Source organism: Stegostoma tigrinum, chromosome 33, assembly GCF_030684315.1.
Source record: "Stegostoma tigrinum isolate sSteTig4 chromosome 33, sSteTig4.hap1, whole genome shotgun sequence".
Taxonomy (NCBI): Eukaryota; Metazoa; Chordata; class Chondrichthyes; order Orectolobiformes; family Stegostomatidae; genus Stegostoma; species Stegostoma tigrinum.
The window spans coordinates 36,692,235-36,705,063 of record NC_081386.1 but is presented as its reverse complement, the minus strand read 5'-3'; the positions used below and the strand labels follow the sequence as shown (position 1 = coordinate 36,705,063).

General features: G+C 40.4%; 1 protein-coding gene across 1 annotated transcript in view; it reads left to right on the top strand.

The window, feature by feature from the left end:
- trpm7 (transient receptor potential cation channel, subfamily M, member 7) overlaps window positions 1-12,829 on the top strand; it is a 130,585-nt gene that overhangs the window by 45,355 nt on the left and 72,401 nt on the right. The window contains exons 8-17 of the mRNA XM_059639294.1: window positions 1,055-1,229; window positions 2,578-2,701; window positions 5,035-5,107; window positions 6,743-6,843; window positions 7,065-7,199; window positions 7,491-7,544; window positions 9,230-9,370; window positions 9,936-10,070; window positions 10,410-10,690; window positions 11,956-12,184. Of these exons, the coding sequence (XP_059495277.1) occupies window positions 1,055-1,229; window positions 2,578-2,701; window positions 5,035-5,107; window positions 6,743-6,843; window positions 7,065-7,199; window positions 7,491-7,544; window positions 9,230-9,370; window positions 9,936-10,070; window positions 10,410-10,690; window positions 11,956-12,184 (1,448 nt within the window). The remainder of the gene's footprint in view (window positions 1-1,054; window positions 1,230-2,577; window positions 2,702-5,034; window positions 5,108-6,742; window positions 6,844-7,064; window positions 7,200-7,490; window positions 7,545-9,229; window positions 9,371-9,935; window positions 10,071-10,409; window positions 10,691-11,955; window positions 12,185-12,829) is intronic.

Below are 12,829 nucleotides of genomic sequence, written 5' to 3'. Positions count from 1 at the left end.
GGCAATGCCTACAGTGTTGGTACAGCTCCAGCACCAACTGAGGTAACTGAAGGGTTCCCCCTTCCCAGCATCTCCCCCCACCTGAGGCATGGTAACCCTCTGGTTCAACCACCATCTGTTGTCGTGCGGACATTCTCTCTGGCAAGGCAGCCATATGATGACTTTACCTGTACTTTGTTATGGATAACATGTTTGCGCTAACCATTACCTCTTGACATTCAATGGTGTTACCATCACTGAATCCCCCACTATCGATATCCTGGGCGGTTATCATTTAACCCGAAATGCAACTGGACTCCCCACACAAACAAAGTGGCTCCAAGAGCAAGTCAGACGCTGGGAATACTGCAATGAGTAACACCCGTCCCGACGACTCAAAGCCTGTCCGACCATCCACAAGGCACAAGTCAGGAGTGTGATGGCATACTCCCCGTTTGCTTGAATGGGTGCAGCTCCAACAACACTCAACACTCAAGAAGCTTGATGCCATCCAGGACAAAGCAGCCCACTTGATTGCACCACATCTACAAGTGTTCACTCCCCCCCACCCCCCCCATGGCATTGTGGGTCAATCCATAGCAGATGGATTGCTGCGGTTCAAGAAGGGACTGGCAAGAAACGCTGGCCCAGCCAGCAATAGCTACATCCCACAGATGAGTTTTTTTTAAAAAAAAAGTCAGTGTTTATTTGTTCATGTCTGGCAGATGGTTTAAAAATCATGTTGTTTAAACATAAAGCTCAACATCAGAAATTTATCTTACAACTATATTGAGCAGCTACCTGCTTCTGTTGGGATGATAAACTATTATTTGACATTCCACTCCAGCCTAAACAATATTTTCAATATCACAATGGTATCAGTCTGTGCCTTATACATTTGCTGCCTGCCCAGCACATTTTGCACTATATCAGATCATCAAATTATCAAATGTTTACTCTGGTTTGACATTCATATAGATTAGCATTTTCTCACAAAAGTACTTTTTATTCTCCCCCCTCTCCTCTGAGCACAAGTAAAAATAAAATTTCTTTGTTACTGTTTGCCTTTTTGCAGGAATTGGTCAAGGTGTGCCAGTCGTTGCTTTGATATTTGAAGGTGGCCCTAATGTTATCCCCACTGTGTTGGAATATCTTCTGGAGAGTCCCCCAGTCCCTGTCGTGGTATGTGAAGGAACAGGCCGGGCTGCAGATCTTCTGGCCTACGTGCATAAGCAGACTGAGGAGGGAGGGTAAGAAATGGATTTTTAATCTATACAAGACCATGGCATTTGACCGTCGGGAGAAAAGAATGTGGTGTACTTTTTGTGTGAACTAATTTTGAACCGATCTGCTCACTTAAATTGTCTGAATCTGAAATAAAGCAGGAAATGCTGGAAAATTCAGCTCTTGCAGCAGGATCAGCAGATGACCTTTCAGATCAATGACTTGTCAGATCCTCTTTTGCCCCCTTTATATGCATTTATTGTAAACTGAAGATTTGAAAATAACTGCTTCATGAAAAGTTAAAACACAGAAAAAGGCTGCTGTTTTAAGTATGTACCTTTTTCTGTAGGTGACTTACTGTAATCCTACTCATCATTCTGCTCATCCAACATTCCTTTCTTCGAATTCCCATCCAATGTCTTTTTGAAAAATTATGAACTGTTCCAAAGTAAAGAGAAATACCTTTACTCAGGATGGTGATTGTGTAGAATTATCGATAACAAGGCTGTGGAGACCAAGTATTAGAGCCACGCAGCATGAAGAAGCCCTATCAAGTGTGTCTTGACATAAATCAACTCTCCAGCACTGCGACCATAGCCTTGAGTGGTATGAAATTTCAAGTGCTCGTCTGTGTATTTTTTTTAAGGCTGAGGTTTCCCACCTCAACTCCCCTCCCAGCAGTGAACTCCAGATACCCACCACTTTCTGGGTGATAAAATCTGAAATGCATTGTTATCACCCAGAAAGTGGTGGGAGTCTGGAGTGTACTGCCGAGGAGGGGATTTGAGGTAGGAAACATCATAAACTTTTAAAAAGTGCGTTGATGAGGACTCGAAATGTCACTGAATAGATTCAGGAAAGAAGAAAATTTCTGGACACTAAAGATGTTAAGGAGAATGAGGTGAAAGTGGGAGTGTGGCCTTGAAACAGGACCATATTTAATAGCAAAGCAGGTTAATGGGTCGAATGGCCCAGTTTCCCAGATTTAAAACACTTCTTTTTTTCTCATGCTAGGACAGCTCATCATTTTCTTGAAGATAACGATCCTCCCTTCTAGTAACCCATTTGGCTGTAATGAAATAATGTCTAAATGTTCAAATTAATATTGTCAGGAAGCAAAGGGAAGTAATGGAGGATTTTACGAAAATGTTAGGTAAAAGATGGGTTAACTATTCTCTTGAATTGACCTAAATCAAGGTAAGTGTTTAACACACATGTAATGAGTTTGCCATTTAATTAGTTGGAACTGCAAACATGTGCACACTTGATTTTTGAAATATTGATCTGGAGTATTTTTGTTAGGGCAACAACTCACTTATTCAGTGTGGTTCACTGATTTTTAGTTTTTAATGGAATTTGTTTGTTCTCTTTTAGAATACTTCCAGATGGTTTGGAATTAGAAATCCTCACAACAATCAAAAAGACTTTCAACTTCAGCCAAAGTGAGGCCCACCATCTATTCCAGACTCTGATGGAATGTATGAAGGCAAGGGAACTTGTAAGTTTTGTCGCAGTTTACTGTAGTGGCGTGAACGGTGCAGTGAATAGTCTCACTGTATTTCTCAGACTCCTGTTTGAATCCAATTTGTAGTAAAGGCACGATGTCCACATTCTAATCATCTTTAAAGAATTTTAGTGAAAGACCATCATTTCTGTCTGTGCAAAATTTGACTGTTTCACTCATGGTTTAAGCACATAACATGTTAGAGATGGAGAAACCGCAACTGCGGGGTGTTCAGGGTACGTTACAATGTATTTGCAGACTACATTATAACAAAGCAAAAAAGGACATTTAACCAACGTACGCATTTATCCTATCAGTTTTTGTTCTGTAATCACTAGTTGTCTGTTCTACTGCCTCCTCATTTGTTTTAATGGGAGTTCTTGGTTTCCTTCTTTCTGTCAGCCTTAATTTCACATTGTACCCACTGCTTAAATATTGTACTCCATCCTCCACCTCCAAGCAGCTAAGTTCTAGCATGAGTAATCTGTTAAACTCAGGATCAAGCCTTTTGGTGACAAAACCAAGCCCTCTCCTCCAGATGCAGTTTAGCCATGGCTGTGCAGAGCCGCCTTTTGGACAATCAAGCACATTCCTAACAATGCATCCGAATAGTTTGTCTAACTGTTTCCTCCCACAGCCTGCGAACATTAAATTAGTGATTTTCATGATTGAGTTCAAAACTAGTTTATCTGTCCTGTTTTACCTCCATGGCAGTGCCATTTAAGTTGATGTATCTTTACACTTGCTATCCATCAAATCAATTGACTTTGTTCAACTTAATTTGCTACTGAGATAACACGGTGTGAAGCTGGATGAATACAGCTGGCTGAGCAGGAAAGTTTGTCATTTCAGGTCAAGACCCTTCTTCAGAAATGGGGGAGGGGAAGGGGATTCTGAAATAAATAGGGAGACGGATAGAAGATGGATAAAGGAGAAGATAGGTGGAAAAGAGACAAACAGATCAAAGAGGTGGGGTTAGAGCCAGTGAAGGTGAATGTAGGTGGGGAGTTAGGGAGGGATAGGTCGGTCCAGGGAGGACAGACAGGTCAAGGAGGTGGGATGAGGTTAGTGGGTAGGAGATGTGAGGATTGGTTAGGGAGGCGGGTACTAGCTGGGCTGGTTTTGGGATGCAGTGGGGGGAGGGGAGAGTTTGAAGCTGGTGAAATCCACATTGATACCATTGGGCTGCAGGGTTCCCAAGTGGAATATGAGTTGCTGTTCCTGCAACCTTCGGGTGGTGTCATTGCAGCACTGCAGGAGGCCCAGGATGGGCATGTCGTCCGAGGAGTTTGGGGGGTGGTGGCGGGGTATTGAAACAGTTTGCGACTGAGAGGTGTAGTTGGTTGTTGCGAACTGAGTGTAGGTGTTCCGCAAAATGGATCCCAAGCCTCTGCTTGGCTTTCCTGATGTAGAGGAAGCCACAACGGGAACAGCGGATGCAGTGTATCACATTAACATGTGCAGGTGAACATCTGCTTGTGGAAAGTCTTCTTAGGGCCTGGCCTGTCATTCCCTGGATTTGCTGCACATCTCTTGGTCACTCCATACAATCCAGTGGATTACAGCTAAGCAGAGTCCATAAGCCTGTATTGGTTTAGGGCTAATATCAAAATGCGTATTCTGTGAAATGGGAGGAAAAACTAGGATTTGTTTTCAAGGCTGTAGTGAAGGCTGAGAAAGTGTGTGCATTTATACAGCACTTTCCACAACTTGGGGCAATCTAAAAGTGTTTTACAACCGTTCTAAAGTATAGTTACTGTTGTCATTCCAAACCTCATTTTTGATATTTGGCTTGGAGATATATATCCCCTAAACAAAGCCTCAGGTTGGTGCGCTGAAGGGGAATCTTGAGGAATCAGAATAGTTCCTATGTAATGGATGATTTTAACCTGAACTACATCTCTCATCTCATGAAATCCATTACCCCGAGCTCCAACAGGAATGGGCACAGGTGTACAGTCACTCAAGCTTTCGAATGAGGCGCTCAATCAACTAGAGATAATTATGAGATACTCGCAATGCAAAACTTTGAACAGATCTCGATTAGATGAATGCTTGCAGAAAATTGTCAAGAAATGATCTGTGGTTGTTTTGGAAAATATTCTTCTGTGCTCCACCTGCAATGTCCCTCATTCAGGGACTGGTTCACCACAATCACATGATTGAGATGTATTCATTCACTAAAATCATTTGTCTGCACAAATAGTTGCTAAGATTTTTTTAAAATGCTTTTATACGAATTTTTCATTTAGAAAAGCCGTTGTATACTTCAGAGAAAAGGAGTGAGTCTTCTGTCTGCATTTTGATCATATTGCATGTGATTTCAGATAACCGTTTATCACATTGGAGCTGAGGAGCACCAAGACATAGATGTGGCCATTTTGACAGCACTGTTAAAGGGTAAGTATCCTGGGCTTCAACAGCTTCCTTGGCAACTGTAGCTGAACTACTTTTTTAAAACTCACTCCTGAGTTGTGTGCTTTGCTGAACATGTTTTTATGCCCAGTATATCAAGTGCAGTTATACTGGTGACTGGATGTGTTTACTTGTTAAATATTGCTAACAAAAAGCCATTTAAGAATCAAAGTTAAGATCTCTTACAATTCTGAGAGCCCTGTTTGCTGCATGATATTCTGTAAATGCAGAATCATAGAATCGCTACAGTGTTGAATGAAGCTATCTGGCCCATTGAGTCTGCACCAGACCTCGACCCTATTCCTGTCGCCCCACATGTTTATTTTTTAACCATGGCTCACCAACCTAATCTGTACATCCCTGGAAGCTACAAGCAACTATTTTTTTCTCATTAAGGCCAATTCAACTAACCTGCACACCTTTGGACTGAGAGGAAACCCACACAGATTTGGGGAGAACGTGCAAACTCCACATGAACAATTGTCCCGAGGCTGGGATCGAACCTGGGTCCTTGGCATTGTGAGGCCACAGTGCTAACCACTGTGCCATCAGAATGCAGATGCTGAATAACCTTTCACCAGTGCTTGGTCAGAGTGCAAACAAATTCTTTTCTATCAGCTCAGACTTTTCACCCAGATGTAATAAATCCAATAATGACGAAGATGGAAGTAAAGTGATTCACGAAATAGTCAGTTTGATTGGTCATCAAGTACATTTCAATAAAACCGATTACGTTGTATCATATAAATTGCAAACTTGAAAATCTGCTGTGGTAACAGAATCATGTGTCTTTCTTAAATCTCACATTAGCTTAAGTTTTAAATAATGAATACAGATCAAAATAGTTTCTGTGCTTTGGTATTCAATCTGAAAGCAGAGTTATACTGATTTGAAGCTTGGTGACAGCCCTGGAACTCAAATCCTTGAGTGGTGGTGGTAAGCTGCTGAAAGTGATAGAAACATGAAGGTTCAGAATGAGGCAGCAAAGTGTAGAGCTGGATGAACACAGCAGACCAAGCAGCATCTTAGGAGCACCAAAGCTGATGTTTCAGGCCTAAACCCTTCAGAAAGATGAAGAAGGGTCTAGGCCTGAAACGTCAGCTTTTGTGCTCCTAAGAATCTGCTTGGCCTGCTGTGTTCGTCCAGCTCTACACTTTGTTATCTCGGATTCTCCAGCATCAGCAGTTCCTATTATTTCAGCATGAGGCAGGTTAGGTGCATAACGCAGAAATTAGAGAAAGTAACTTTGAGCAGCAAAAATCCACCTGATTGCTAGTTAAGGACAATGAGATTTATGGTGGGAATTGAAGCTTTAAAAATAGATCTCTCGGGGATTATTATTGTGTGCACCCTATGGCAAAGGCTGTCCATGAACTTGAAGTAGAATTAAGATGCCGTCGGCATTTTACTTCTGTTTAAGCCATCTGTCCTGCTTGAATGTGAACTCATCAATAATCAAAATATAATCAAATTCTGTCCCTGTAACTAGAAAGACGAGCCTGAAAATTAGTTCTGACAATGGCTATGACACACAACGTGAATGTACTGCGTCTTTTCTACAGCCTGTTCCAAATAGCCAGTTCATGTATCTCACTGAAGCTGTAACTGTTTTAAATTCAGGTACCAATTCATCTGCATTTGATCAGTTGATCTTGACTCTTGCTTGGGACAGAGTGGACATTGCGAAGAACCATGCGTTTGTTTACGGGCAGCAGTGGCTGGTATGTAAACATTCATGTTCTTTTAAGAATAATGCAGCAAACAATGGGATTGATAATACCAGTTGATTATTATTTGACTTTTTTTCCTGTCATTGTGAAGTTAAAGGTGGCTTTTTACATATAACTTGTGAAGTTCTGATCTCATTTGTATGTTTTTTTTCATGTTTAATGTTGCTGGACAGTAGGTCAGACTTTATCGTTGAGTTTATTGAATGTTGCAGGTGGGATCACTGGAGCAAGCAATGTTGGATGCTCTTGTTATGGACCGAGTGGAATTTGTGAAACTTCTCATTGAGAATGGAGTTAGCATGCACAAGTTCCTCACAATCCCAAGGCTTGAAGAACTGTACAACACAGTAAGTGCAAGGAAGCCTAAACATAGCAATATTAATCTCAAGTGCGCAAATTAGATCTGAGGGATAATATGTTTTCAAATTTTATGTAAATATTTCAGCTACTTGAATCATAAATGCTGGTAGTTGTGCTAGTGGTTCCTTATTTGGGGAAATGTTTTGATTATTGGTTAATATAAAGTGCATGTAAAGTGAGCTAAGCTTTTACCACCACCTGTACCTTTTGATTGTTTTAATCTACCTTTTGCTGCTCTCAAATACTTTGACCACTTCAATTTTATTGTTTCATTGCAGAAGCAAGGTCCAACCAATCCGACGCTACTTCATCTCGTGCGAGATGTTAAGCAGGTAAATTTTCTGCTTACCTTTTTAAGCTGCGTGGTAGCAGGTAGATCTCTGACAATATTTATGGCAGTTTATAAATGTACGTTTTTAAAAATGTCAGATTTTCACACTGACATATTTAAATTGTCCAAATTGTAAGTTTTCCTGTAAAGGACATGACATAGATTCTTACTATTGATCTATCAAAACAGAAAAAAATATTGAATGCAGGGGTACCCTGGTCCCTATAAAATTTACCATTGAAGGGAGTATGCAAATTTCTTGAATATTTAGAAACTTTATTTCTCTATCTTTTTGTGAATTGTTCTTTGCTAACATAGAATTGCTTCCAAAATTCATCTTCAGAAAAGATACTTGTCTCATTCCTGGGATGAAAGGTATATCCCGTGAAGAATAGGTGAACAGGGCGGGCCTATTTTCATTGGAGTTTAGAGGAATGAAGAATGAGGGATGATATTAAAACATACTGGGTGTTAAGGAAAATAAGTAGGATGGAATTCTAGAGGATATTACCTCTTGAGGAAGACTACCAACCAGCAGTGTAAGAGGCCTCCCGTTTAATAGATCAGTGCGCTTTACTCTTGTCTTGTTGAAGTGCGGAATGGTCTCCCTCAGAAGATAGTGGAGGGTCATCTTATAGTGTTGGATTTTTGTTAAACAAGCAAAGTGAAGCCGAGACCACAACCGTATCAACCATGATCTTACTGTATGATGGAGCAGGCTCAAAGGGCCGAACGGTCAATTCGTTAAGGTCAGCAAATGTCTCGACAAACTGTCGTTTGTGAAAGACAGGCAAACCAGAATGACTTAATGGCATGTTTTAAGAAGAATATTGCAAACAAGGCTCTTTGATAAAGACTTAACGAGCATCGGAAAGTGAATGAAAGCTTACCTACCTCAACATGAGTTGCTGACGCTAAGTTAGTTATTGGGAGGCAGAGTGCCGCATCTCTCACTGTCTTAATCTGGTGGAAATTCACATTTTCATCACTTCCTTACATCGGTATCATATCTGTAAACACCCACTCCCTTCGCTGCCAATACATCTATAAGATGCATTGCTGAAATTCATCAAAGATCCTTCAAAAGCACCTTCCAAACCCACAACCACTTCCATCTAGAAGGACAAGGGCAGTGGATGGATGGCAACACCACCACCTTTTAAGCTCCCCTTGAAGTATCAAGAAGATGGCAGGGTAAGCCACTCTGTTCAGAGCTCCACACTGCTTGCCAGGTCCCTTTTCCTTTTTATGTTCTCCTCCTATTCTCTCTCCATGGGCCATAAATGCTGGCTGGCAAGCGATGCAGAAGTGAATAAAAAGAGTGCACAGCAGCTGCCCTTCAGCAGAGAACTGAATTTAGGATGCCAAGACAGCAGGAACCCAAAATCAACATTAGCAATCTAGGAAGTTGCCTATTTGATAGCAGGATAGAGCCTTAATTTTTCTGAATTGTTGCTCTTGTTGACTGCATGTACGTTTTGAATTATTTTTTGGAATGTTTAGGCTATTGTTGGGCTTTGGCAAGAAACATATTTTAGTTTGAACTTGTTCTTCCATCTTTGAATCCAGTCTCTGAGAATTGTATAAAGTACAAACTGGTTCTAGCTGGTCACAGGTTTTACTGGAATAGGACGTTATTGATGTTGACTGATTCAATCATTTTCAATGACTTTTTTTATTCCATAGGGTAATCTCCCTTCAGATTATAAAATCACTTTGATTGATGTGGGCCTTGTCATTGAATATCTTATGGGTGGAACTTATCGATGTACATACACAAAGAAACGTTTCCGCATTATCTACAACAACCTCCATGGAAATAATAGGGTACGTTCTCTTTCTGGAATATTGCATTAACTACCAGCAAACTGACCTCTGAAGCGATTATGAAGTAACAAGTTGGGATGGGGAGGTAAAACCATTTCCATATTGTCCTATAATAAAGCACTGTGAACTCTGGAGAGGTGAAATATACAAAAATAGAAATCGCCATCAGAATCCTGAACATTTCAAATCCTGAAGGGTAATTGCACTTACAACGTAAATTGTTCTTTGCCACAGATGCTGCCAGACCTGTTGGGTTTCTCCAGCAACTTGTTTTTATTTGTTCCATATTTTTCTACTTTATTTGTTCCTATGATTTTTAGTTTGTGCCTTCCATGTCCATTCAGTTGTTAAATTGGCATTTAAAGAAAAAGGTTCATTGATGTTATTAACTGTTTTGCTCCTTGCAACTTGAGCGAGAAGTATATGAGAGGTTATTCCAGGCCTTAATCCTGAATGGAAGTGCTTTTGCAGCACCACTGGTGATTTTTTAAAAAATTATATTTGAAGAGCAAAACCCTGTCCGTAACATTCTCTAACAACTTTTTCTTTTGTATATTCAATCTAGCGATCTGGAAGGCATTCATCAAGTAGTATACCTCAGTTACGTAAGCACCAAGAGTCCCTGACTAATCGAGCAGATAAAAAAGAGAAGACTCGACATAATCACTTCATTAAAACTGCACAGCCTTACAAACCCAAGGTATTAACAGATGGTTTGTATATCTGTCCTACTTGGATCTCGAACACAGTACTTTGTAAAGGACACCAGGCACCTGCTGAGCTGTTTGTCTCACAGGGTGTTGAGGTTTCGAGGATAGGAGCAAAAATTTGAAATTCATAAATGTATTTAATTGTTTGAAGTTGCTTTTGGCGTCTTAAAGAAAGCTTTTTGTATTTTGCCAGCGCAGTCAGGGTATGGGGCCCCGTATATTGTACATTTAATACAAATTCAGCCTTGCATCACAGCAAGTTGCTGTTTTTCTAACTGGTTTCCAGTCAGTAATAAACAAAATAGCTGGATTGTCTTTGTTTTTTTCAGCCTGAATCCTCTGTTGATCAGGGGAAGAAAAAGAGAACCAAAGATGAGGTTGTGGACATTGATGACCCAGAGACCAAACGTTTTCCTTACCCTTTCAACGAGCTGCTTGTCTGGGCTGTACTAATGAAGCGGCAGAAAATGGCCATGTTTTTCTGGCAGCATGGAGAAGAGTCCATGGCCAAGGCTTTAGTTGCATGCAAGCTAAATCGATCTATGTCCTGTGAGGCAAAACAGAGTGATGTAGTTGATGATACTTCTGAAGAACTCAAACAGTCTTCCAGGTCAGTCTTTATAAAATGTCCATGGTGTAGCATTTAATAATTATGCAAGTAGTTTTGTGTTTTGGTGCTAAGCGGTTTTATCAGAACAGTCCATCCTCAGAGTTAATAAAATTGTATACATGTTTACCATACACAGAGCCAATTCTAATTTGCACCCTTTTTAAACACTGATTTATATCGCACCATGTTGCATTTAACCCCCAACTAAGAAATTTATTTGGGCCCTTATCCCAACATTTTGCCAGTGTTGCTTTTCAACTGTTGCCTTAGCTGTGAGAGTACCATAAGTTGTTGCTTTCCTGTGTCTCAAAAAGAGAAAAGAATTCGTGAGGCCGGTATTCCAGTGCATGGTATCCAGTATTATGACTTATAACATCCCTTGTGCTCTGAACAGAAAAGTGGCAAAACAAAGAGTCCATTTCTGAAGAAGAGCCCTGACCCAAAATGTCAGCCTTGCTGCTCTGGTGCTGCCTGGCCTACTGTGTTCCTCCAGTTTCTCACAGTGTTATCTCAGACTCCAGCAAAAGCAGTTCTTACTATCTGTTTAGCAGAGGAGATCACGGGAAGAATATCTAACAGCATTTTTGGAGGTTTTTGGAGCGCAGTCTAAATGAAGAAGTTGATAGTAAGGAAGGGAGTTCCAAAGGCTGAGATTTGCTAAAGGCATAGCAGCCATTTGTGGATGAAAGTTTTTTTTAATGCCCAGAAAGAGGCTAAAATTAGAGGGAAGCTGTATTCTTGACAGGATGGAGAAGAATAAAGTAGGGAGAGTCCGCAAAAGAGTTTGAACTTGGGGCTTAGAAATTTCAATTTGAGGGTTTCTGAAGCCAAAGATAAATGAAATTTTGGTGCAGGTTGAATACGGACGGTGGTGCTTTCAACGAAAAACATGTAATGTGCAGATCCTGTTAAATGCAATGTTAACTTTCAGCTTGGGAAGCTTCAGCGTTTCTGACACATTTTCTTTTTCAACTTTTGTTAAAAGTAGCCTAGGCCTAAATTTGAACTAGACTTTTATAAAATAAATTAACCGCTATATTTCCTTGAAATAATGTGCTTAATTTGGAATTAGCAGTAATTCAAAGACAAGCGCTCTATTAGTACGCCTGCTACCTCATTAGAGCTGTTTTTGTTGATTTGCAACAGCAGGTACATGTGATTGTTTACATCAGGCTGTCATTTTTGTTTAAACAAGTGATCTCCAATTGAATTGGAACTTGAGAGGCAACATTAATATTTAAATATTGCTTTTTTTTTTGTTTCAGTGAATTTGGTCAATTAGCAGTTGATTTATTGGATCAGTCCTTCAGGCAAGATGAAACTATGGCCATGAAGTTACTGACTTATGAATTGAAAAACTGGAGCAACTCGACCTGCCTCAAATTAGCTGTTCACTCAAGACTTCGTCCATTTGTAGCACACACGTGCACCCAAATGCTGCTGTCAGACATGTGGATGGGAAGGCTGAATATGAGAAAAAATTCATGGTACAAGGTAACATTTATCACATGCTGGATTTCATTAAGGAAAATGAGAGTAATTAGGTATGTGGCTCTTCCAGAAAACAAGCACAGACTGAATGGAATAAGATGATAATCCTAGAAATGCTCAGTAGGTCTGGTCAATTTGTGGTGCCATAGAGTTGAAAATGAGAGAGAGCAAGAGAGATCTGTGGGGTTCTGGTAAAAGGGCATGGACTTGGAACATAAATTCTGATTTGTAATCCACAGGGTCTATCACAGTATCTTGCTGTTGTTAATATTTTTGCTCTGTGACCTTTCATTGGAAGGGAGTGGGGGGGAAATATAGGAATGTAATAGCAAGCAATTGAAAGAGCTCAGGATGGAAAGAGGAGGAGGACTAGGTCTGTGAATAGTTTGAAGGAAGGAGTGATGGAACGCATTTGTGTGTAAGTCCAAAGAGTGAAAGAAATGATGGATAAAACAAAAGGAAGTGTCGAGAGGAGGTGGGGCTGGCAAGATTCTGAATAATTGCCATTCCAAAAGTTTTGAAAGTAAAAGATGGGGGATATAGCAAACCACAAAAAAGCAAAATGAAATGCAGGCAGAGATTATGATATAGAATGGTTGATCACCATATTGAGGAAGATGCTATTCTTGAATCTGTCGATTTGTGTGT